Genomic DNA, 23,965 nt, shown 5'->3' on the forward strand with positions numbered 1-23,965 from the left:
TCGGAAGGGGACCGCGCGCCGCTATTTGTATCCTGCTGACATCACCCGCCCCTCCTGCTGCCGGGCAGCTGCGGGACGCTGCCGCGGGGGAGGTGACCGGCAGCCCCCACCCACTGCCCCTCACCTGCCCACACCCCCCGGCAGACAAGAACCCCTGGAGACCCCCAGAGTTCCCTGCTGGGGCCTTAACTCCGGCCCCCACTGCTCTGCCCCGTCCCCGGGGGTGCGAGGAGAGCAAGTGGGGCAGACTGGTGTCAAACCCCCTATCAGGATGTGGTGCTACCCACAGAGAGCCTGGACAGACAGCCTAGGCTAAAGCCATGAAGGGAAAGAAGGGAACCTTCAAAACATCACTGGACCCCCTTGAGCCAAACCCCATGCCAGGTAGCCGTGGTCCCCAAATTGGTCTTGAGCACCCCAAACAGCCCTTGATGATGCCCTGACCCACCCCCTGGCAAGAGCACCAGGCTCAGGTCTCCATGTGAGGTCAGACTCCAGCCCCCCCATCCAGAAAGGGAGCAAGGAAGGGCCCTGGAGAGGGGTTGATGTGGGGGGACCCCTGTCCTGAGTGTGCTTGTACTGACCCACCACCCAAACTCTCTTTCTGACATGGGGGGCTGAGCACTGGCCAGGGTCTGGGTGCTTTTGGAGTGTTGCTGAGTGACCCTGAGCAGGTGCTGGGTCCGAGCCCCAGTGACGGTGACGTCAGCCCGTCCTCGCTCCAGCGCATTCCCAAAGCAGCAGGCACTCAACCAAAATAGCCTTCCCAGCTCATACTCATGGGGTGTGGGACATACATACATGGTATTTATAGTGGGGGAGGCACTCTGTTAACCCTTCTTGTTCCAGGCGTGTGGAGACCACAGCTGGATGGCCACCCTGCCTGGAGCAGCCCTAGCCCTTCTCTGATCCCCATCACCCTAAGAGCAGATTGAGGTCCCCAAGTTATCCCGAGGCAGAGCAGGCTCTGCCCTGTCTCCTCGGTCTCCTTCTTGGCCAGGAAGTACACTGGACATCAGAAAGCCCTGACCAGCTCCCCAGAAACTCCCAGACTGGGGAATTTCTAAGTTGGTCTGAAAACTCCCACTACAGTTTTCTGGACAAGTGGTGAGTCAGGTCAAGGACCCTCAGGGCCTTGCACAAACCCATGAGAGTTGAAAACAACATCCTGAGGGAGGGTGCCTGTGCTGGGGGAGCCCTTCATGAGGGTTCTCCTTGCCTGGGCAGCACCCCCTCCTTCCCAGTACACCTGGTGACCCCCAGCTCTGTCCAAGCTGGGCTGTTTTGGTTGACGTCAGCTGGCTCAGCCCCAATGCCTTTGTCCCTGAAGGCCCTGGTAGAGGAGACCGCTGTGCCACTGGGCACAGGGTGACTCAGCAGCAGGACAGCACTCAGCCCTGCATGGCCCTGCACATCCCAGCCTTCTGTCCTGGCTCTAACACAGAAGCCAAGCAATGCCATGGCTCACCCACGGCAGCAGCAGCAGCAGGCAAAGGTTCGGGCTTGTTCATGGTAGCATTCTCAACTGCCCTGGCTCTGGGAGGAACTCCTCCCTGTTCCATGTCACTTGGGGAGCCAGCTAAATTCTGGGTCCCACAGACATGCAGGTGGGCTCGATGCCCTGCATCCCTTCTGCTCCTTCAAGCTCCCCATCCCTGGAGCCTCTCCCAGCCACCCGGTTGCAGAGTGATGTAGCGTCTTCCCAGAGAGTACAAGCTGCCTGGAGGAGCCTGCCTTTAAAAGGGAAGGTATTTCCAGATGAGGCTGTTTCATCCCAGCACAGGGAGAGAATGGAAGAAAGGGGGGCTTGTGGGGGGAGAGTAGATGGAAAATCAGACAGCATCCTTCCTCCTTCTGGCCCCATTCCGAGCATGCCCTGCACATCCCAAAGCCCCGCACACGTGCCCTGCCTGTGCTGCAAGTGCCTGCAAGGCGGCCCTTAGCTGGTGTGCAGAGGGGCAGGTGGGTGCCCTGTGCAGGAGATTCAGGGAATCTGGGACAGCACACCATCAGGAACAGAATTCAGCTATCCCCTTCCATGACCCCACCCCACTACTGTGCCAGTTGGGAGTGTGGAGAGGTGGACTCCTCAGGAGTGCTGTGTCCAGAAATGCCTGGCACCCTGCCCTGGTGTTTCAGGTAGATTGATGCAAATCCTCTCTCAGGCCTGGTAGCCCTTGTTCCCATCTTCATCCCACAGTGATGGGGATGGGAACACTGCTGGGCTTCCAGCAGTGGGGTGCGGGCTTGGGGTGCTCAAGGCAGGGGAAATGCACTCTTGGGCATTGCTGCTCGGAGGGGAAGCAGCTCAGAGGGGTTAACCAGGAGCATCCTCTTGACCCTGCTCTATGGCAGACTGTTTGAAGTGGCCTTTCCTTAGCTCTGGTGACAGCCTTCCGGTATGGCTCTGGGCAAGCAGGGGCCCCACGTCTTGTAGAGGGTGGACAAGCCTCTTAGGAAATCCCTGTCTGCTTGGAGAACCCAGCATGACAGGAAGGAGGGATGAAGTGCAGGACCCAGAGACCCTGCCTGAGTGCCATCCCAGGGACAAGATGCCAAATACTCTGTGCCAACTAAAGACCCGTAGGCTGCAGAAAGTGAGGAGGATGCAGAGGCCAGAAGTGCAGGGCTGCCTTCTGTCCTGTCCAGCCCAGTGCAGCCTCCTCAGAGCTCCACCCCAGGCCAGGCTGACCCAGACCAGCAGAGCCTGGGAAGTGGCTCCTGAACCCCCGCACTGGCCTGGTCCCAGTTTCCATCAAATCTTGGATGAGACTGCTGCCAGGAAGGCGTTTGGAGCTGGAATGTCAAACAACTCCCTCTGGTCATGACATCCCTGTGAGCAAAGCCAGCTGCATCCTGCAGCAGCCCCTCCTTCCTGGCCCTTCCTCCCTGCTGTTCCCCCAGGATTTAAACCCAGCACAGCCTCCTTGGGCTGTGGGCATCTTGGGGCTTGAAGCTAGACAGGGTGTGGATCAGGGTGCTGGCCCTTCCTTGTCCCTATACCCTGCCACCAGGACCCAGTGCCCCCTTATGCCTGGCCTTAGCTCAAGGGTGACTTGAGGAATGGGAATGAAGCAGTGGGGGTGTCCATCCCCCTCCCTCCTGACCCCTGGCTGTCTTCCTTCATCGCGCTCCTTTTACAGCCATGAGCCTCCCAGACGCCTTTACCCTAAGAGGGAAGGACTGTGTGGCCCATTCCCCAGTGCTGACGGATCCAGGGTGCATGCTATTGTCTAAATAGGAGGTGGCTCTCCCTCCCTGCCTGGACCAAGGCCCAGCCTGGTGGGGTCCCAGGAGTTGGTGGGTAAAGCATCTAGTCCCCCCACACCTGCTGTTCATCCCAGCTGCCCCCATGCCTTTACCCACTCTAGAGCTCAGGACCAGGGGGTGCACAGACTGTCTGTTTGCTCCTGGTCCCCACTCCCATGTCCCCAGCTGATAGGGCTGCTGAGGGCATTGTCCCATCTGTGAGTGGCACAGAATGCTGGGGGTGCCTGGATGTTCCCATGGCAAGCATGAATGCCAGGGGTGTCCAGATGTAACCTGTATAGATGCTGGGAGGTGTTTGTTCACCTCCTTTGGTCTTTGTATGTCCTCTGGGCAAGTTGTTGCCTCCATGTTTCACGAGCATGCTGGGGGTGAGCTGTCGCCCTGAGTCATGTAGATAATGGGGGAGACCAGCTACTTCCATGTCCATGCAGATGCTTGAAGCACACACCTGCTCCATCATTCATCTGTAGCTGGCCCTGTGCTCCATGGGGATACTGGGGATGTTCCTCCATCCCTGCTGCCTCGGGGCAGGCTAAAGGGTGTCCTCCTGCCCTCATGATCCATGGGGGCATTCACATGCCCCAGTGGTGTGGAGATACTAAAGATACCCAGCTGCCCTTGTGATCCACGTGGACATGAGGATGACAGAGTGGCTGAGTGGTCCATAAGGATGCTGCAGGCCTCAATAGCATCATCCATGCCAGTGAGATGAGGTAGCATTACCCGCTGCATGGCTAATGGCTCACGTAAGGCATTGGCCATTCACCCAGCCTCCAGCAATTCCTGGGCAGTGATTTCACTTTCCCATGCTCAGACACGTGGGCTGGGATGCGGGGGACCGCCTCAATGGATGCCATCCCTTTGCTCATCCTGGCAGGGCTGGCAAGGGGGGGTCCAGGCAGCCTGGCAGGCAGTGGGAGAAGGGGGTGGCACTTCCTGGATCTCTGCTGTGTTTACAGTCTTTGTCCTGGGCCATCTTTCCATTAACCCCTTCTCGCAGGGAGGGCTGAGCACTGCCTGCCCATCCTCGGAGCCTACCACCGGCCGGGGATATTTCTTGCAGCAAAGCCTGCCCAGAACCCCACTTGGGCTGCCAGGGGACAAAGGAAGGACCACAGTGCCCTGTCTCTACTGAACCTGTCTCTGTCAGGCACCCCTGGATACACATATGAACCCAGCAGCAGGGTGCATACATGCAGAGGAGGAGCTGATGCTGTTTAGGAAGGGCTGCCTGTGGCTCCCTGCTGCACTCCATGATCCATGGGGCGGCGCAGGATGGGGACAGAGGCACTCTTTTCCTGGTAGCACGGTGATGGGGTAGGGGGCAACCCTGGCAGGTGCTGTGCAGCCCTTGGCACCCAGCCAGGGGTGAGTCAGAGCCCACTCGGATATAGCCATCGGGAGCTTTTTCTGGAAGTCCTGCTGTGCCGGGAATAGCTGTGGCACGCCAAGGCACTGCCCTTTGCTCGCAGCGGCAGGGCTAGAGGAAGGCCACACCCGGCCCTGCCACTCACTCCTACTCTGACACCCCAGCCCCAGGCACACCCTGCTCCTGCGCACATACACCCCAGGAGCCATCCTCCCTGAGAACACACCGGGTACCCATCCGCTCTGGGCATCCACCGGCTGGGGAGCCAGGGGCTCTAAATGTCCTCGGATATCCTTCAGGCACAGCCTGGGAACCGTTCAAGAGGGCCAGGGCCTGAGCTGGGTTCCGGCAGCAGAGGGGGGTGATGCTGGCGGGAGGAGCGTGGGGATGGCTGCTTGGCACACACGTTCCTTTGACACATGTATCCAAGCTCTGGGCTGGAGTGCTGGACGCTCCCAGCCTGGTCCTGGCCCGGGCTGGGGGTGCTGACCTGGGGAGGGGTGGTCCTCTGTTGTGCTGTGGTTGACATGGAGACCCTCCAGCTGTCTGTTTGTAGGGTGCCAGGCGGCAGAATGCTTGTTCCCATTTGGTGGTGGGGAGAGGCAGGTGCTGGGGCCCGGGAGCATAAATCCAGAGCTGTCAGGAGCTCTCGGCACGACAGGCCACAGGGTCAGGGGCAACAGGACCACCAGTTTCCAGTCCTCAGAACACAGACGATGTCTTCCAACTAACAGGGTGCCCACGCGGGTGACACAGGAGCTGGGAATCCGGCTGGCACCCAACACCTGGGCCCCATGCAACACTCACAGGCTGCCACGTCCATCTCCCAAGGCCACACACACATTGCTAGGAAGAAAGGATCCTGCTGGGAAATGATGCATGAGGACTGAAACCCAAAACCCCACTGCTGCCTCCAGCCCATGAAGGGAACCCAGCCAAGTGCTGAAGGCACCTTAAACCATGCAAGGCCAAGGGGTCCTATCCCTTCGGAGTGCTCCTGGGGCTGACAGGCAGCTTGGGTGCTGCCCTGCCACCGTGCCAACTCTCAGAACCCAGTGCACTCCCGTCACTCAGAGACATTTGTCTCCAACAGGGCACCAAGGATTTGTGCCTTGTTTTCTGTGAGTGCCGAGGCAGGGGAGCAGCAACGATGGAGGGCTGCAGCTTGGCTGTGACCCACTCCAAATATATCTAGCCTTGGGGAAGCGAGTGTGTTTTCCCGTGCACCTGCACCTCACTGCAGACAGGCCAAGCCCCATTCTGGGGCAGCCCTGCTCCCCCAGTTAACCCAAGAACTGGGGCACACCAGGGCAGGATGGGTGACCATCGTTGTGGAGCCTGTCCCTGCCCCTTTCTTCCCACGCCGGCCCCTCCTGGCTGTGCCCCTCTTCCACCCACCCTTCATTCAGCTCTACGCTAGCCTCGGCAGGCGCTGTTTACCGGGACCAGGGGGCGGGGTGAGGGGCGCACGGTGTGGATTGTGCGGTGTGGGGTGGAGGCTGACGGTGCGCTGTGCACGGCGGGGACTGCAGTGTGGGAGGTGCAGGGCGTGGATCGTGGGGTCGCAGGTGGTGGGCGACAGGGTGCACATTGCCGATTGCAGGGTGTGGATTGCGGGGCTCAGGGTGTGGATTGCGGGGCTCAGGGTGTGGATTGCGGGGTGCGGATTGCAGGGGGCAGAGTTCGCGGTTCTCTCAGGCTGCTCATTCCTCCGCGCCAGCAGGGGGCGCGGGGCGGGCGGCGCAGGCGGTGGCGGCCATGCAGGTATCGGACGGGCGGCGGGCGCGGGACGGGGTCGGGTCGGTGCCGCCCGGGACGTGGCTCCCCGGTCCCGCGGGGGTCCCGTCCCCGGGCGGGGTTTTGCCGGCGCTGTGCGGTGACGGCGGTTCCCGCAGGCGGCGGCGCAGGGCTCGAAGGCGGCGGCGCAGGCGGCGGCGCAGGAACTGGTGAAGTTCGTGAACCGCAGTCCCTCGCCGTACCACGGTGAGTCCTCGCCCAGTTCCTTCCCCGGCCCTCTTCCTCTTCCACGCGGGCGGCCCTGACGGCTCTTCCCCCCGCAGTGGTGGCCGAATGCCGCAGCCGGCTACTGCAGGCCGGCTTCCAGGAGCTGAAGGAGACGGAGCACTGGGACGTGCGGCCGGCGCAGAAGGTGGGCCTGGCTGGGACGGGGCAGCCGGGTGGACGGGGAGCCTCACCCCTCACCTTTATCCCTCTGCTTCCAGTATTTCATTACCAGGAACTACTCCACTCTCATCGCCTTCGCCGTCGGCGGCCAGTTCCAGCCCGGGAATGGGTTCAGCTTGCTAGGGGCGCACACTGACAGCCCCTGCCTCAGGGTAGGGTCACCCGGCTGGGTGCCGAGTCCTTCTCGGGGGTCCTCCAGTTTCATGCCACAAGCAAAAACTATCCTGATTACCTCTGTGCCCTGCAGCATCATTGTTGGCTCCCGACACCTCCCAAATCTGTCACCCAGAGCAGCCTCTGCATTGCTTTGCCTGCTGATGTCTCCTCTGTGTCCCTTGTCCTGCAAAACCCCTCAGAGCACCCTGTGCTGGCAGCATCAGCCATGAGGCTCTGGGCATGTGCTGCCCAGCTCCTACCAGCTGCCCCGTCCCCAGAGCTTCATGGTGCCAGCAGTGTTGCCTCTGCTGTTGCCCAGGTGAAGCGTCGCTCTAAGCGGGGGCAGGTGGGCATAGTGCAAGTCGGCGTGGAGACCTATGGAGGGGGCATCTGGAACACCTGGTTCGACCGTGACCTCACCGTGGCAGGGAGGGTGATCATAAAGGTGAGTCTGATTTAGGGCATGCACGGTGGGGTAGCTGTGTGTCTCTGGCACTGCGTAGCTGACCCCTACACAGAGTGGGACCTGCTGCAACCTCTCAGCTCTACAGGCCTGCCCCCAGAAGTCCTCCTTGTGTTTCAGGACCCAGCCACAGGGCGCCTGGAGCAGCGCCTGGTGCGTGTGGAGCGGCCCATTCTCCGCATTCCTCACCTGGCCATCCATCTGCAGCGCAGCATCAATGAGAACTTTGGGCCCAACACGGAGCACCACCTGTAAGGCCTGGCTTGGCCCCGACTCCTGGCCAGCCCTTGGGAGGGTTGGGACCCAGCTAGAGCAAACCCCCACCTTAGCACTCCCTTTGGCAGCCGCTTATTGCAGTGGAGAGATCTGCAGTGGCTTTTAGCCCCATACAGTCCTTCCAGGAGACGCTTGCAAGCATAGGATTTGGGAAAGGACACTGGGGTGTCCTGAGGTGGCACAGAAGATTTGTGCTTAAAATGTGCATTCTTGCTCCATTTGGCATGGCAATCACCCCCTGGAGGAGCAAGGCAAACACCCCAGGAAGGGTTGGCAGTGTGTGACCCAAGCAAGTGAGGTGTGCAAAGCTCTGGGAGCTAATGTTGCTGACCCCCACAGGGTTCCCATTCTGGCCACTTGTGTGCAGGAGGAGCTGGAAAAGGAGGTGCTTATGGAGTCCACACCTTGCAGTGCTGCAGCCCAGGTGAGCTGTGTGCCAGGGATCAGTAGGGACGCTTGCAAGGACCCTCATACTTGTCACCTTTGATTTGGAGTCCTCAGGGACCTGCCACCAGGTTCCCCTTCTCCCTGTGGACTGCTTGTAACCTTCCACTCTGCCTCACAGCTGTGTGCATGGGACATCTGCTCAGCCATCTCTTCTCACCCTAGCTTGCAGTGTGGAAGGGGTGCATCTCCCTGAGGAGGCAGGGCAGAGAGGGGGGCTAGCACAGGGGCATACAGCTGTCCTGGGTGAGCTGGAGGCTTGAACATGGGACATGTTAGTAGGGGGGAGGACTCTGCCAAATAAACAGGCTCAGGGACTGCTTTGCAAAGGGAAACCTGAAGTTTCTCCTGCCGTCCACTGCCTGCCCTGCCCACAGCTCTGCTTTCTTCCCAGGCAGAGCGTCACAGCCCTGTTCTTCTTTCCTTGATCTGCCCCCAGCTGGGGGTGAAACCGGAGCAGATTGTGGAGCTGGAACTATGCCTGGCAGATACGCAGCCAGCGGTGAGTAGGGGCATGAGCCTCCCTCTGCACAGCCCACGGACTGGCACTACACAGGTGTTACTTGGCACATGTCCTCTGCCTGGGGCGTGCCAAGGCTGGGAGCTGAATGGAATGAGAGGGAGCTGCTCCTGAGGGGCAGAGATAAGGGTACTGAAATGGGGACCCAGTGGCAGGTACTATTTGGTGACCCAGAACCTGTGCCCTTCTCCTCTTGGCTCTGCAGACGCTGGGTGGTGCCTTTGATGAGTTCATCTTCTCCCCACGTCTGGACAACTTGCACAGTTGCTACTGCGCCTTGCAGGTGAGAGGGAAAAGAACTTGGAAGCTGCAGTTTGGCCCCCACACACCCCAGCTCAGCTTTGGGCTGGCCATAGGCTCTGCAGGGAGTTGTGTTCTTGTGAATGGGTCTAGATTGTTGGAGAACCTGGGGTTGGATGCCCCCTTTCCTAAGTGTGTTGGGTTCCCAGCAGCTCGCAGGGGTGACTCCTGTTCCTGAGTAATGTGTGTTCCCACAGCTCCCTTCCTCCTTTGGGCTTTGGGCTCTCCTGGGGGATTTTCCGATGGCTCAGTCCTGAGACTCCCAGAATGGAGTGGCACTCATGCTGGTGTCCATTCCCCCCTAACCCTGCAGGCCTTGATTGATTCATGTGCAGCACCCTCGTCCCTCTCCCAGGAGCCCAATGTGCGTCTCATCGCGCTCTATGACAATGAGGAGGTGAGTGAGGGGCACAGTCATGAGGTGGCTGGCACCAGAAGGGGCTCCATGTTTTCTGCTCTTCCCCAGCCATGCCTAGCAGGAGAGAGATCCCACACCCCAGTGGAGGAAGCAGGGATTTGCTTACATCCACACGAAGCATGGTCCAGGCAGGGGTGGGAAGCACTGGTGTGGTAGGAAGCTGCTTTGCTGGCTTTAGGGAGTGCCCTGTCACTCATCTGGCCCCTGTGGTGCTGTGGGATTGTGCTGACGGTGATCCTTGGCAGGTAGGGTCAGAGAGTGCACAGGGTGCAGAGTCCTTGCTAACGGAGCTGGTGCTGCGCCGGATCTCGGCATCGCCACACAACCTGACAGCCTTCGAGGAGGCAGTGGCCAAGTCCTACATGATCAGTGCTGATATGGCCCATGCTGTGCACCCCAACTACGTGTGAGTAGTCTGAGCCATGCCACAGGCAAGGGCAGCCTGCCCTGCCACCTGTGGGATGTAAACCCATCACTCCCCAGGTAGTACAGACAGGACAATCCTTGTTGCAGCAGGGAGGGAAGGCTATAGTGTGAAACTCTTGCTTCTCTTTTTTAGGGACAAGCATGAGGAGAATCATCGTCCAGCCTTCCACAAGGTGAGGGCAGCCCTCTGCTTAGATCTCGGATGGTTGCTGTCTGTCTGTCCTGCAGCGCTGTGGATTGCCCAGCTGCCCCAAGGGCACAACTCAGGGAGCATTCAAATGGAAAACGTTTATCCCAAAATGGGAATTGACTATGCCACATGTCTGATGTTAATCACTTGGGATCCCAGTCTTGTCCATAGAGCTCCTCCCTGCTCTGAGCTGGGCCTGTCCCCATGGAAACAGTGTCCCCATCCCCATGGGTTTACCCAGGAAAGGGAGAGTGGACTGATATGCTGGGGTAATACAGCATTGCCTGGGTATTTCCAGGGCCACTGACATTTCCTGGGTCCCATCATGGGCCTGCGGTGCCTTCCTTTGTGCAGGGCCCTGTCATCAAAGTGAACAGCAACCAGCGCTACGCCTCCACAGCTGTCACTGAAGCTGTAATCCGGGACATTGCCGCCCGCGTGGGTGTCCCTCTGCAGGTGAGCAAAGTTCAGTGAGCTTTCTTTGAACATCAGGAGTTTGGGCTGCAGCCCCACCCTTGGGTTTATCAGAGGGAGCCTGTGCCAAAGCTCCATCGCTGCTACCGTGTCTGACCCCACTGGGGTCTCAGTGCTGCCTTTGCTCTGGGGCTCCAGCTCCAGGACTGCCTCCAAGAGCAGGCTGGTGGACAGGATGGGAGCCTGGCCTGAGTGTGTCCTATGTCTGGAGCATTTTTTGAACCCTGGCATGGGTTGGTGCTGCTCCCTGTCCCAGGTTGCCTCCCTTCAGGGCTGAGGGCCCATGTGGGAGGCCGTTGGGGCAGCACGTGGAGCTGCTGAGGTCTTGACCCCATGCAGGAATTCATGGTGCGCAATGACACACCCTGCGGCACCACCATCGGTCCCATTCTGGCCTCCCGCCTGGGGCTGCGTGTGCTGGACATTGGCTGCCCACAGCTGGCCATGCATTCCATCCGGGAGATGTGCTGCACCTCAGGGGTGCTTCAGAGCATCACCCTCTTCAAGGTGAGCCCTGTGTCCCCCATCCTGTGGTAAAGCCTGCTCCCTGCTTCTCTACATCTCCCACATCCCCATGTCACCACCCAATCCCTGCTTTGGGGCTGAGCCCAGCCATCCGCCATCCCACAAAGCTCCCCAACTCTCCAGAGCAGCTCAGGTACTGGCTGCTTCCGGAGGTGCCCCCTCTCATCCCAGCCTTCCCCAGTGACTGCCATCCCTACGTAGTTCCTATGGCAACCGGTACTAGCCTTGAGTCAGCGATGGGTTACTATGGCGACGTAGTCCTGCTCTCTGCGAGTAGCTGCCTACTATGACGCTGTGACAGGGAGCTGCTGCCTGCCCCCACTGCCTGTCCCCCCACCCCACACTGCCTTGCTCGTCCACCCCGACAGCTTCTCTTCTTCCAGGGTTTCTTCGAGCTCCTGCCGACGGTCAGCAGCAGCCTGGTGGTCGACTGAACATGGCGGGGGGGAGTAGCAGTGGGTTTAGTCCTGGGGCCATTAAAGCGTTTCTGTCTCACCAGTGAGTCGTCCATGACTGTGGCTTAGTCTGACGTACGTTGGCTCTCCCTGGGGATTCCCATGGCTCCCACCTGTGCTCTCCCCTGGAACCGTGAGCGAGACTTATTAACCCATCCACAATCTCTTGTCAAGAGGTGCTGGAGGGCCCAGCTAAAGGGCAGAACAGGTCTCGGTTCCTGCCCAGGGAGAGCTGGCGGGAGGATGTCCCCTGTATCATGCATACAGCGCCTGGGGCCGCCCCTTTCCCCAGAAATGAGCCTGCCGTGTGCGCAGGGATCTGCTGGCACCAGATCTGAAGCTGCTCGTCACGGCCGGTACAGGGGGTCCCTGCCCGGGCCGGGGGCTGACCTCTCCCCGCAGCCAGTGCCCAGGCGGTGCCGCCGGGCGGGGTACGAGGGTGCGGCTCCACGCTCGCCGCTCATTGGGCGGCTCTCAGGGGCGTGTCCCACGCGGGAGTCGGTGCGGCCGCAGGGCTGGGAAGGGACGGGCGCTGATTGGCGGAGGCGCTGCTGGCGATGTTGCACACCCCCCAGGGGGCGTGGCTCGCCCCCGGGGACGCTGCGATTGGCGTCGCGCTCGGCCGCCTCTCCCCGGAGCGAGGCGTGATTGGCCGTGCTGGACAGCGGGGGGCGTGAGCGCGGCGCTGAGGGCTGCCGCGCGGGTCTCTGATTGGCTGAGGCGCGGAGGGGCGCGGCGCAGCGGCAGCGCGCAGCGCGCCATTGGCGGGGCGGCGGCGGCGGGCGGGGCCCGCGGCGCGGCGGGGCGCGGGTTGGCGGCGGCGGCGGGGGCGCGGCCGGCGGGTGCGCCATGGTGCGGCCGTGAGCGGAGCATGGGGCGGCGGCTCCTCCGGGCGCTCCTCTGCCTCCTCCTCCTGGCCGGCCGCGGGCAGCTGCGTGACGGCGCCGGCGCCGCCGCCGCCACCGCCGCACACGGTGAGACCGCGACCCCGGGCAGGGCGGCTTTGCCCCGGGCTGCGCGAGGGCCGGCCGGAGATTCCCGGGGAATGGCGGGGCACGGGACTCCGCGGCCGGTGCGGTCGCCGCCGCTGTAGGGTGCTGTCGCGGCGCGCAGCGGCGAGTCCGGTCCCCGGTGGATAGCGGGACGGGGCGGCCCGGGACGGGCACCGCGGGTGCGCCATTGGCACCGGGGACGCCCCTCTCCCGGGGCTGCCGGGCCGGTGGGTGTGCTAACCCCGGGGCACCCCGCCGGCTTGTAGAGTCGCCGCCCCGCCGGACCCGAGAGCCAGCAGCTACGGGACGGGAGCAGAACGGTGCTTGCTCATGCCCGGGGCAAAGCCGGTGCCTGGGGCTGCCGCAGGGATTGGGAGCCCGGGCCAGCGGCCCTAAGCGTGGCTTCCTCCGGGACCGTGCCGCCCTTTAGCTGCCCTCCGCCTGTAAGTGCGGCCCGCCCGAGCCGGTGCACCCGCTCTTCTCCAGGTCGGTCCGTGTGGTCCGTGCTTGGGACTCCCAGAGACCCGCGTGTCGCTGTCGATGGCAGGGCTGCAGCCCCCAGGCACAGCAGGCACGGCCCCGGCTCCGCTGACTCACTACCGGGCGCCCGAGGCTGCTGCGCCTCTCGTCCTCCAGCGGCCCGGGAGTGCCGGGACGGATCCGGCTGCCCCGCGGGGGCCCAGCTGCAAGGAGCAAGCAAAGAATGGTGCCGGGACGGCTGCGGCCGAGCACCGTCCTGGCCGGGAGAGCCTCCCTGAGCTGGGGCCGCCGCCCCTCCCGGCGGAGCGGGGCGTCTCGGCGGGAGAGCGCTGCGCCGTTTCAGCACCGCGGACAGCGCGGGCCCTGCCGCCCCGGCCCGGCCCCCCGCTGCCGCCGTCCCTGGGGTCTCCCCTGGCAGGGGGGTCCTGTGCCCCCCAGCTGCTTGGCCTCTGCCCCAGGGGACGCTAGCCCATGGGTGCCAGGGTTTCGAGGACCCTCATCCCCACTAGCCCCCTTCCCCCGCGGTGAGCTTGACGGGCCCCTCCCTCCCCTCCCCCCGGTTGTTTTCTCGTTCCTTCCTTGCCATCCGGGGCTGAGTCATCGCCTGCTGCCGTCTCGCTGCTGACGGTCTTGGACCGAAACGGGGGGGGAGAGGAAGGGGGAAGCCGCCCCCTGCCCAAGTGCTGCACGCCGAAGGGGTTGGAGAGGTACACACCCCACAGCCCCAACACCACTACATCCATGCTTTGGGGTCCGCCTCGCAGGGAGAGTGGATTCCGGTGTCACTGGGTTGCATCCCTTCCTCGTAGGAGGGCAGCAGATGTGGTTTTGCAGGTCTCTGCTGCCTCAGTTTTACCTTCTTAACTGCCAGCACCCCCAAAAACTCTAGGCCTTCCCCACTCTCCAGAGCCAGGGCCATACTTTCTATACAGCCCCCATCTTGTCTGAGGGCAGAAAAGACTGGCGCCGAGCCTCTGCCATGGGCTACAAAGCTGTGTCCCCTCCCACCATCACCACATTGCATCCCTGTGCTGCTTTTCTGGAGCGTAGGGATCCCCTAAGCAGCTGGTGATGAGCAAATTCCATAGGAGTCCTCCTTGGATGCTGAGCTGACTGGACTGTCTATCTGTCTGTCCCAGGCTGCCTGTTTGACCGAAGGCTGTGCTCCCCACAGGAGGTGTGTGTGCAGGGTAAGTGGCTAGCAGGGCCTCAGGGATCCCCTCTCCCTTCCCAAGTGTGTGTGAAGGGTACAGGGGTGCCTTGTAGGGGAACCTAGGATGCAGTGCAGGCGGGCATGGCAGGAGAAAAGTGGAGCTGTGCCTGGAGATCCTCACACTGAAGTGTTTGTTCATCTAGTCCTGCTGTCGCCTTTCTCTTGCAGATGGGTTGTTTGGGCAGTGCCAGGTGGGCTCGGTGCAGGACAGACCCTACTTCCAGGTCACGTCTCCTGTCCTCCAGCGCCTGCAGGATGTCTTGCGGCATCTCATGGCACAAGGTGAACAGGGAGGAGAGCGTGGGGGAAGTCGCTGCGACCCTGCAGGGAGGGGGTGTTAGGGAGAATTGCCCAGTGGCTCTAGAATTGTCTGTAGTCCTGCTGGCCCAGAGGCCAGGGTGGGCTGAGGAGGGATAGGATCAAATCCAGGCCACAGGACACAGAATATCGGGACGGCACCCCATGCACTCAGACCATGGTTCCCAGGCTGCCTCCATGTCTCACAGCCTCCTCCCGTGGCAGGGCTCTCGTGGCAGGATGGCATCACCCAGTATGTGATCTCTCAGGAGATGGAGCGCATCCCCCGCCTCCGCCTGCCACCTTCGCTGGAGCCGGTGGCTAGGGACAGGTAGGACAGCGCCAGCAGAGCTCAGTGGAGCAGCGAGGGCTTTGTCCCACTAATGGGGTTTAGGGGAGTGACCTCCCCTTTACCCAGGTGAGTTACTCCAGCGCTGTTTGCCTTCGAGGTTCCTGCCTCTCCGCAGCGAGCCCCGGCGAGCCCCGCTAGCCCCAGACCCTGGCCTGCCAGCAGCTCAGCATTTGGAGCCGCCCCCACCACTGCTGCTTTCCCCTCTAGTGCAGCGGTACCTGGAGCACGTCCTGCTGCCCTCCCCACCCCAGCTGGGCTACGAGGAGGCTCTGCTCAATCCCTATTCCTACCACAAGGTAAGCTGGGGAATGAGCGCCTTCTCCTGGGCAGAAAAGTAGAGATTGACAGGGAGCTGCTGTGCTCCCAGCACCTTGCTGCTGGTGCACGGTTCCCCTGCCTCCACCGTGGGGTGACAGGGGACCTGTGGGGTTTGACATGTGTTTTGGTTGCAGTTCGGCTATCAGGATGGTGCTCACCAGCATCCCAGCAACTCAGCCAGGCAGAGCTCTGAGACCTCCTCACTGCTGGGCCGGGTCCCTACCCAGACCCTTTTTGGGGCTGGCCCTGTGCCCTCCTATGGCGGGCAGCCAGGAGTGGATGGGGGGCATCTTTTCCAGGACTTGGGCATGCTTTCCCTGCCCAGAGAGAAAGCTGGCCGCCCGGATCCTGCCAGCACCAGGCTCCAGCACAGCTTGCGGCTCCCCAGTGACTACAGAAACATGGAAGAGAGGGAGCAGCAAGCACCCCTGGCTGCCCAGCAATCCTCTGCACAGACGGGTACCTTGTTCTCCAGCCAGGCACCAACCCTTTTCCCTATCCTGTACCCACAGCCACGAGTTCCTCGTCGCTCATGCTTTCCCTCTTCTTTGGGTTTATTCCCGTGGTCAAAATATACCCACAACCTCACCTGCACCATCTGCTTCATCCCTGGCCCCTCATCTCCGTGTGGATGCAGAGCATCCAACCTGATGCTACATCCTCTTGCAGATGCTGCCCTGAAGAGACTGGCTTCTCTCCTGGCCAGCTATGGCCTGGGGCTGCCAGAACTGAGTCCCCAGCAGATAAGCAGCCTATCCACCCTCCTCCATCTGCTCCAGAACTCTGGTGAGCTGAGTGCAGGGATGGGACAGGCAGGGATGGGCAGCAGCAGGTGCTAGTGTGCCCTGTTTCAGGGTAGGGAGTGTTGCCTTTTGGGGTGGGTGCTGCAGGAGCTTTGTCTCTCTCCTTTCCAGGTGTTGCTGGCCCTGAAGTGCCCACAGCGAAACGAGTGGGTTTGCAGCAGGGTGATGCTGGAGGAGGTGCCATACCACAGGTGGGATGAAGGGGAGGAGACATTTCCCCGAGACTCTTGTCAGAGATTCCAGCTTCTCCCTTTTCCTCCCTTCAGGTGATGGAGGGGGACATGCAGCATGGAGAGGAGCCAGTGCCCCCTTCCTCCACAGTGCCACCCCCCAAAATCCCAGCCAGCAGCTCCCCAGGGGATGGAACAAAGGGCAGGGCAGCATCCTCACCAGCTCCCCCGGCTGAGCCACAGCAGGGACACAGTGGAGATGCACTCAGCCCCAGAAAGCACGTTGTGGTGGAGAAGAAGAGCTACAAAGAACTGAAGGACAGTGGGGCACAGCAGGGCGTGCGGCCACTAGACGAGTATGGCTACATCGTCACAGACCAGAAGTGAGAGCTGGGGGTCAGGCGATGGGGGCTGCATGTGCGGAGGCTCTCTGTCTCCCCACCAACAGCTGTCACAGCTTCACATGCTTGACCAAACCTGTTGGGTCTTTGGTAGGGTCGGGTTTCTATGGCATCAATTCCCCCTGATCCATTCTCTCTACCCACAGCCCTTGCTCCACCCCAAAGTCTTCCTTTCCCAGCCCACACCAAAGCCAAGCTCACTGTTGCAGGATGGAGGGCTGGGAGTGTGTGTACACAAGTGTCTCTGTGCACAATCGTGTGCAAGGGGGGCTCAGCTCACCCCCACCACCCCACATGCCACACTCTTACCTCCTGCCCACCCTGACACCTGTTTTTGCTGTGTGCTTGGGACTCCCTGAGCCTGCCTGTCCCTGTTCCCTGACTATGGGGAGCACGGGGCTGTCCTCTCACCCCTGCCATCCCCTCCTCACCCTGACACTGTCCCCACAGGCCCCTGGGCCTGGCTGCTGGTGTGCAGCTGTTGGAACTCCTAGCCAAGCACCTCCATCTCTCCACCGCCAGCTTCATCAACATCAGGTGAGGGACATGGTGCCGTGGGGTGCTGCTGCCTCAGCCCTGGCCATGCTCAGCACTCCCAGGCAGGGGGAGAGGAGGGACTGGGTGTGGTAAGGGTGGGTAGGGAGTCTGCGCTTCCAGGTCTCACACTGTGTCCCCCCTCTCTCTGGCAGCGTTGTGGGTCCTGCACTTACCTTCCGCATCCGACAGAACCCCCAGAACTTCTCCCTGGCTGATGTGGCCAGCCAGACAGGTGAGTTGGGCAGTGTCCCCCGATCTTGTTCCTCGCTTTCCCTCCCAGTTGTGTGGTCTCCCTTCCTAGGGACCAGGGAGAGAGGGCTCCTACCATACATCCCTCTGCCTTTGGCTGAGCTTGGGAGCTGAAGTGGGCAGCTGTCAGAGCTATCCCTTGGCTCTGTTTCTGGGGGTCTCTTGTGTGGAGGGGAAGCATGCCTCTGACCATCTCCTCCTTGTCCACAGAGCAAGTGAAGGGAGAGCTGGAGCACGAGCTGGGCCTGAAGATTGTGCAAACAGGAGTGGGAGAGGTAGGAATGAGCAAGGATTCCATCCCTTGGGGCTGGGATGGCCAGGGATAGGGGAGTGGGGATGCTGCCACTGGGTGCAAACCAGGAGCCCCCAGCCCTGGGGTGCAGGCATCTTAGTGAGTGAGCTGTCCCTACAGAGTAGAGGAGACTGGGCAGTATTTGGGATGCTGTGTTGGAGATAGACTCCAGTCCCGTGTTGGAGAACTCCTGTTGGAGACTGTTCCAGTCCTGTCTGTCCATCATCCACCTCCACTGGCTGGCAGCACAGTTCTACCCAAGGGTCTCAGCTCTTTTCAAAACAAAAGCTCTGCAGTGTTTGAAGGTGGTTTGAGTGGGACTCCCAGAGGCTTTTCTTCCCTCCAAGACTGGCAGGCCTGTGGGCTGTATCCCTCAAGACTCATCCTCACCCTTGTCTCCCTCCAGCCTGCACACCCATCTCAGCTGTGGCCTGGGCACTCAAGCACTGGGATGTTCCCAGAGCACCCCACAAACCATAGCTAGGCAGGGAAAATGCCATCATGTCCCTAGAGAATGGCAAAGCAGCTGGAGGCAGGGATGGAACAGGAGCCATCTGTTTGGAGAGGGGTTACCCCTCCCTGTGCTCCTCTGAGGAGTCTTCTGGGACAGAAACAATCTTCCGGGGTAGGGAGCAGGGGTTGGAGATAGGGACCAAGCCCGGCTCTTACATTTGCAGCCTGAGGAGAAGAAATGGTGTAGCACATCCCCAGCCCAGTGTCCTCATTTCTCGCTTCTTGTTATGTGGCTGTGGTTGTGAGCAGGAAGAAAGGAAGGAGGGAAGGGGGAACTCTGGAGAAGGCCATGAAGAAGGGGTGGTCTGGCCACTGAGGCAACCTGTCTCTATCAGCAATTTGCAGAGTGTGTCGATGGCAATGCCTTTTGATCAGGCAGGTGGCAGGAACCAGGAGAGATGTCAGAGATGACAGAGATGGAGCTCTGAGGAAGCTTTGCAAGCCCCCTCTGCGCTGACCTTCCCAGTTCCAATCAGCTTGTGCTTTTTCTGCATTTCCTCCTGGCTCTAGACTTGGTGGGACTGGTGCAAGATTTGAGGAAGAGGGATGTAGGGAGGCAGGGAGAGAGCAGGGCCTGGGTGGGCCTTGGGAGAGAAATCCTTTCTGTCCCCCCTGGCTCTGCTGACACCTCTGGGGGCTGAGCTGCTCCTGCTTGGGTGTCCTGGGGAGCTGGGAGGTGCTGGGCTTGGTGGGTGCCCTGGCTGCAGGACTGGCTGGACCCTGATGGCAGTCAGATGCTGAAGAGCAGATGGCAGCAGGGACACCTAGGCTGGGGACATCCCCAGGCGATGATGATGATGATGATGTAGTTGATGATGGTGCAGTGTTCCCTCGGTAACTTCATCAGGCTCATAGCCAATGGGAGGCTGTGGCAATGAGGTAATGCAGGGCTCTGGCAGCTCATTGGGCACAGGATGTTTGAATTGGTGATGCCCCAGCATCCTTGTGCTGCCCTAGCTGGACCTAGGCAGTCATGGTATTGACAGGAAGGTCTTGTCTAGCAAGGTCTGAGCAACATCTTATTCCAGCTGGGGACTAGCATGGATTGTCTCCCACAATCACAGGGAAGGAGCCCTAGAGACACTACCTGCAAGGTGGCAGGGGCTTCTCTGTGTCCTGACTGAGGAGGGCAACAGGGAGGACTTGTCTGCTAGCTGCTACAGCTAGGATGGTACCAGCAATGATGGCAGTGCTGTCATATTCCCAACCCTGCCTCCCTCAACGTTCTGTTGTGGAGCAGTGGCTGCAGGGGAGAGCCAGCCTCAGTCAGGAAGTCCCCTGGGAGTAGTGCACCTAGTGCTGCAGTTGCCTATCTTACACCTTAAAGGGGTGAATTTGGCCTTTGTTCATCTCCAGCTGGGCAGGAGGTCATGGAATCAAAGTTCTTAGGGGCTGCTGCCTGCCTTGTAGAAGGGCAGTCCAGGCTGGATCTGCCTCAGGCAGCAGCCGTGGGTTTTGGAAGCAGGAAGTCAGTGCCACCTGGGCTTGGCCAAGCTCCTCCAGCTCCAGGAACCCCCTTGTAACAGTGCCCCATGTGACATGTACGTGGGTACCCTCTGCCTCACCCCAATGACACCAGCTCTGCCCCAGCTGAGGGTGCTGGGAGAATCAGCACTCTCAGGAAGAGGAAGGAAGAGCCCTTCCACTGTTTTAACCCCCAGCAACCCCAAATGTGCAGCAGAATCAGGTCTCTGCCCCCGCCAGCCCCCCGCCAACTAACCCTTACTTGGCTTGGTCCCCAGCGAAATGAGGCTGCTGCCTACTCACGCCCATCCCGCTTTGGGGATGGCTTCCACTCGGTGCTGCTGACCTTCATCGTGCTGGCCTGCGTGGCCGTCATCGCCATCGCCGTGTCCGCGGCCTTGTGCCTGCGCCGCCATGCCAAGCAGCGGGAGAAGGAGCGCCTGGCTGCCCTGGGGCCAGAGGGTGCTGCCGACACCACCTTCGAGTACCAGGTAGGACCATGCGGGATGTGGGACACTGCAGGATGCGTCACCGCCGTGTGTCAGCATCGCTCGGGGTGCACGGAGCTGCCCTATGGCAGCGCTGTGGCCAAGGGACAGGGCTCTCGCTGGGCTTCCCCAGGAGCTGTGCCGCCAGCACATGGCTGCCAAGTCTCTCTTTGGCCGCTCCGAGGCACCGGCAGCACCAGCGGAGACCTCGAGGGTCAGCAGTGTCTCGTCCCAGTTCAGCGACGCTCCACAGCCCAGCCCCAGCTCCCACAGCAGCACACCCTCCTGGTGCGAGGAGCCTGTCCAGTCCAACATGGACATCTCCACCGGACACATGATCCTGGTGAGCCAGCTTGGAGGGGTGCCAGACCCCTCCCCAGCCCTGCATCTGCTCCTCTGCAGTCAGGTTGACTCCCGTCCCTCTGCCCCAGGCCTATATGGAGGACCACCTCCGCAACCAGGACCGGCTGGCCAAGGAGTGGCAGGCGCTCTGTGCCTACCAAGCTGAGCCCAGCATCTGCTCCATTGCCCAGAGTGAAGCCAACCTGAAGAAGAACCGCAACCCTGACTATGTGCCCTGTGAGCATCCCAGCCACCCTGCCTGAGGGATCAGCCCCAGGGACCTGCTGTCCTGCTAGAGCAGGGTGTGGGGCATGGGGACGCTCAGGGCCATGGCTGTCTGCAGCATTAGTGTGCCTGCAGCTCCTCTAGCCACTCACCAAGCCTCCTGGCCTCTTCCCCCAGATGATCACGTGCGGATCAAGCTGAAAGCTGAGAGTAACCCATCCCGCAGTGACTTCATCAATGCCAGTCCAATCGTGAGTGATCACTGGGGGCTCCTGCCCTCCTACCCTGCTCCTTGATGTGCCCAGCCCAGGTGAGGTTTTCACTTTGGGATAGAGCTGGACTGAAGTTACATCCCTGAGGGCTACAGATGTAAGCTTTTTGCCTGCCCCATTGCTCAAACAATTGTTAAATCCCATTTGCTTCCTGGCTGGGGCACCTGAATCTCCCTTCCCAACCTTCCTATCATCTCTGGAGTATCCCCCTACTCCTTCAAGTGTCACCAACCCCTGGCTGAAGAGCGTGAAATCTGATACCCCCTTTCCTGCTCCAGATTGACCACGACCCACGGATGCCAGCATACATTGCCACGCAGGGGCCACTGTCCCACACTATTGCTGACTTCTGGCAGGTGAATGTCACGCAGCTGTGCCAGCCCATTGGGGTCCCTTTGTGCCCACAAAACGGGTCACAGGGGCTTGACTGCCCTCCCACCTGAGCTGTCTCCCAGCAGTGAAATCCCCCTTGCCTTGCCCACAGATGGTGTGGGAACATGGCTGCACTGTCATTGTCATGCTGAGCCCCCTGGCTGAGGACAGTGTCAAGCAGTGTGACCGCTACTGGCCGGATGAAGGCTCCTCTCTTTACCACATTTATGAGGCAAGTGTGGCAGGTAGCCTGGGGCATGGAGCATCCTCCAGCCCCTGTCCCCCTGAGCACAGCCCCCTTGCCCAGCACTGATGCCCATGATCTGCTTCACTTGGGCAGGTGAACCTGGTGTCAGAGCACATCTGGTGCGAGGATTTCCTGGTGCGCAGCTTCTACCTGAAAAATGTGCAGTCGCAGGAGACCCGCACCCTGACGCAGTTCCACTTCCTCAGCTGGCCAGCCGAGGGCATCCCCACCACCACCCGGCCCCTCCTTGACTTCCGCAGGTGAGCACCCACCTCGCACTGTGCCAGCCCTTGGGGAGCCAGCAGTGATCCCAAATGCAGGCCACTGATGAGCAAAGACATCACTGCCACGAGAATGAGGGTCGGGGCCATGGTGTAGACCAGGTGCAGAGACTAGGGACCTGCCATGGATGGAAAGGAGCAAAAAAGACAAGTTTTGGCCAGATTGGGATGATGCTCAACAGAGTTTGGTCGGCAAGAAACCTCTGACTGAGATTTCCAGGGCTCTCCAGCGTTCACAGTGAGGGTGGGAAAGTGCTCTTCTCCAGAGCTGGCATGGAGGACAGCATTGACTGGCACCTTCCCCAGCCCTGGGTGCAAGAAGAAATACCCAGAGCCAGCCTTAAACTGGCTGTGACCCATTGCTCCCAATGCCCTATAGCCAGTGGTGGATCCCCAGCTAGCCCAGGGCAAGAGCTGAACGACTGGGACTGCTCCCAGTAGACTTGCCTGCCCAGGTCTTTAGGGCCCAGGGTGGTGGTGGGCTCTTGCCAGGCACAGGCTGCTCACTGACCCTAGGTTGTGTGGGGCAAGGGACCCAGCCTAGGGCAGCAGGGGGGTCTCTGAGCATGTCGCCCTCCTCTCAGCCCTGCTCACGCTCTCTCTCTCTCTCTGTCTGTCTCTGTCTCTCTCTCGCAGCTGCCGGCGTCATTTTTGTGATTTGCAGCTAGTAATCTGGCTCCAGTTGCATAGTCACAAAAGTGATCGTTGGCAGCCGTGCCTGCTGCATGGAGCATGCCAGGAGCCCCACCGGCGCCTGGCCCCCAGCTTCACACCCCACCGGACCAGAGCCGCTCCCTGGGGGTCCTGCCACTGCCCCCCTCCCCAGGCTGGGCTGAGGAACTGAACTCTCCCTGCCCCGGCCACTTCCCACTTGTGGTCCCCATCCCATGTCCAGCACCATTGTGGAGGCAGGAGGAGCCATGAGCGGGACCCCCAGGGCCACATCATGGTGTGCTGCTGCCCTGCCCCACTGAGCACAGCAAGGGACACCTAGCACAGCCTTGACCCTGGCACAGCAGGGCACTGACCTGTTCCCTCTTATCCTTGCAGGAAGGTGAACAAGTGCTACCGGGGTCGCTCTTGCCCTATCATCGTGCACTGCAGGTACTGCAGGGGATGGAGGGGTATTTGGGCCTAAGGGTGACTGGAGGCTGGGACGTGCTGCCCAGGGCCAGTCCCACTGGACCCAGCTCCCCTGGACCAAGCATCTGTGTTTTGCAGTGACGGTGCAGGCAGGACTGGGACATACATCCTTGTTGACATGGTCCTGAACCGAATGGCCAAAGGTAGGTGCAGGGAAGCACTGTTTCTGCCCTGTCCATGAGTTTGGCCTGTGAACTCCCCTCCTACCATTCCTCTCCCCCTCTGCCCCAGGGGTGAAGGAGATAGACATAGCTGCTACGCTTGAACACATCCGAGATCAGCGGCCTGGTATGGTGCAGACCAAGGTATGCCCCAAACTGGGGATCCTCTCCCTCCACATTAGCATGCATAGCCCCTGGGGCTGGGTTGGCAGGGACCCTCATGTATCCTGCTGTGCTCCTGCAGGACCAGTTTGAGTTTGCACTGACAGCTGTGGCTGAGGAAGTGAATGCCATCCTGAAGGCACTGCCGCAGTGATGGCGAGGAGCCCTCCCTCCCTCCTCTTGTCTGTCCCTGCCCTGCGCTTTGCACTCTCCTCACCGGCCTCTGGGGCTGCTCTCCCTGTAAAATGGTGTCTCTGCTTCTGGCTCTGTTCCCCCTGCCCCCAGGCACCCCTTCCCATCTCTCCAAGGACACTGACCTCAGGCCCTCTGTGTGCAGGAACCCCATCACACCCACTGTTACCTCAGAGGGGACAGGGCTTGTGGCCCCTAAGTCCTGTGGAGGGGGACACCAGGTGGTGCTGCTGGTGAGCTGGCAGGGGGACTCCGCAACCTGTCAGTTCTCTGTCAGCCCTCTTCCTGTACCCATTTGGGGGGCAGAAGTGGGGGCAGGGGTCTGCCACAGTTGGGGGGAGCATGGGGTGCAGGGGGGCCTGGCCTAGCCCCACTCCAGGTCCCCTTTGTGTGCTCCCTGCCTAGTCACTCGAGCAGAAAAAAAATTTCTAGAGAACTATAATTTTGTATCTTGATGTGAATAAAGTTCTTGTGTCACGTTCGTGCAGCTGCAGCCAGGTCTGGCCTCTGACTGTGTGTATTGGGATGG

At 60.8% G+C, this 23,965-nt stretch overlaps 2 protein-coding genes and 1 long non-coding RNA gene across 4 annotated transcripts; 2 read left to right on the top strand and 1 right to left on the bottom strand.

Moving 5' to 3' along the window:
- The first annotated feature begins 6,379 nt into the window (after positions 1 to 6,379).
- DNPEP (aspartyl aminopeptidase) lies at positions 6,380 to 11,510 on the top strand. The gene is made up of 15 exons (XM_066322922.1): positions 6,380 to 6,403; positions 6,535 to 6,622; positions 6,700 to 6,788; positions 6,862 to 6,975; positions 7,299 to 7,424; positions 7,563 to 7,693; positions 8,058 to 8,142; positions 8,557 to 8,664; positions 8,888 to 8,965; positions 9,296 to 9,379; positions 9,646 to 9,806; positions 9,960 to 9,999; positions 10,371 to 10,472; positions 10,830 to 10,997; positions 11,399 to 11,510. The coding sequence occupies exons 1-15, from the start codon at positions 6,398 to 6,400 to the stop codon at positions 11,447 to 11,449; spliced, it is 1,431 nt and encodes a 476-aa protein (XP_066179019.1). The 5' UTR covers positions 6,380 to 6,397; the 3' UTR covers positions 11,450 to 11,510.
- Positions 11,511 to 12,320: 810 nt separating this feature from the next.
- PTPRN (protein tyrosine phosphatase receptor type N) lies at positions 12,321 to 23,929 on the top strand. Of its 2 annotated transcripts, none has more exons than XM_066322923.1 (23): positions 12,321 to 12,444; positions 14,082 to 14,132; positions 14,324 to 14,437; positions 14,678 to 14,783; positions 14,902 to 15,100; positions 15,257 to 15,581; positions 15,792 to 15,908; positions 16,037 to 16,116; positions 16,192 to 16,478; positions 16,947 to 17,033; positions 17,186 to 17,265; positions 17,493 to 17,557; positions 19,830 to 20,042; positions 20,173 to 20,382; positions 20,471 to 20,618; positions 20,784 to 20,857; positions 21,157 to 21,234; positions 21,363 to 21,482; positions 21,591 to 21,757; positions 22,829 to 22,882; positions 23,000 to 23,064; positions 23,153 to 23,226; positions 23,327 to 23,929. In XM_066322923.1, exons 1-23 carry the CDS (start codon positions 12,342 to 12,344, stop codon positions 23,396 to 23,398), a joined length of 2,889 nt encoding a protein of 962 aa, XP_066179020.1. In that variant the 5' UTR covers positions 12,321 to 12,341; the 3' UTR covers positions 23,399 to 23,929. The 2 variants fall into 2 exon arrangements, with proteins under 2 accessions (XP_066179020.1, XP_066179021.1); XM_066322924.1 differs by having other exon boundaries at positions 16,037 to 16,071.
- Positions 21,452 to 22,027, bottom strand: LOC136363577 (uncharacterized). Its single transcript, XR_010744014.1, has 2 exons — positions 21,770 to 22,027; positions 21,452 to 21,647 (listed from the first exon to the last, which is right to left on the bottom strand). It is a non-coding gene; the product is annotated as an uncharacterized lncRNA (long non-coding RNA).
- Positions 23,930 to 23,965: the final 36 nt, after the last annotated feature.

This window comes from Sylvia atricapilla, chromosome 7, assembly GCF_009819655.1.
Source record: "Sylvia atricapilla isolate bSylAtr1 chromosome 7, bSylAtr1.pri, whole genome shotgun sequence".
NCBI lineage: Eukaryota > Metazoa > Chordata > Aves > Passeriformes > Sylviidae > Sylvia > Sylvia atricapilla.

Bases quoted from the DNA above. Each gene is read 5' to 3' on its own strand.
- DNPEP (XM_066322922.1), top strand. The intron at 6,623-6,699 runs GTGAGTCCTCGC...TTCCCCCCGCAG, and splicing joins CAGTCCCTCGCCGTACCACG to TGGTGGCCGAATGCCGCAGC. The intron at 7,694-8,057 runs GTAAGGCCTGGC...TGACCCCCACAG, and splicing joins CCCAACACGGAGCACCACCT to GGTTCCCATTCTGGCCACTT.
- PTPRN (XM_066322923.1), top strand. From the start codon at position 12,342: ATGGGGCGGCGGCTCCTCCGGGCGCTCCTCTGCCTCCTCCTCCTGGCC. The intron at 14,438-14,677 runs GTGAACAGGGAG...CTCCCGTGGCAG, and splicing joins GCGGCATCTCATGGCACAAG to GGCTCTCGTGGCAGGATGGC. The intron at 17,034-17,185 runs GTGAGGGACATG...TCTCTCTGGCAG, and splicing joins GCCAGCTTCATCAACATCAG to CGTTGTGGGTCCTGCACTTA.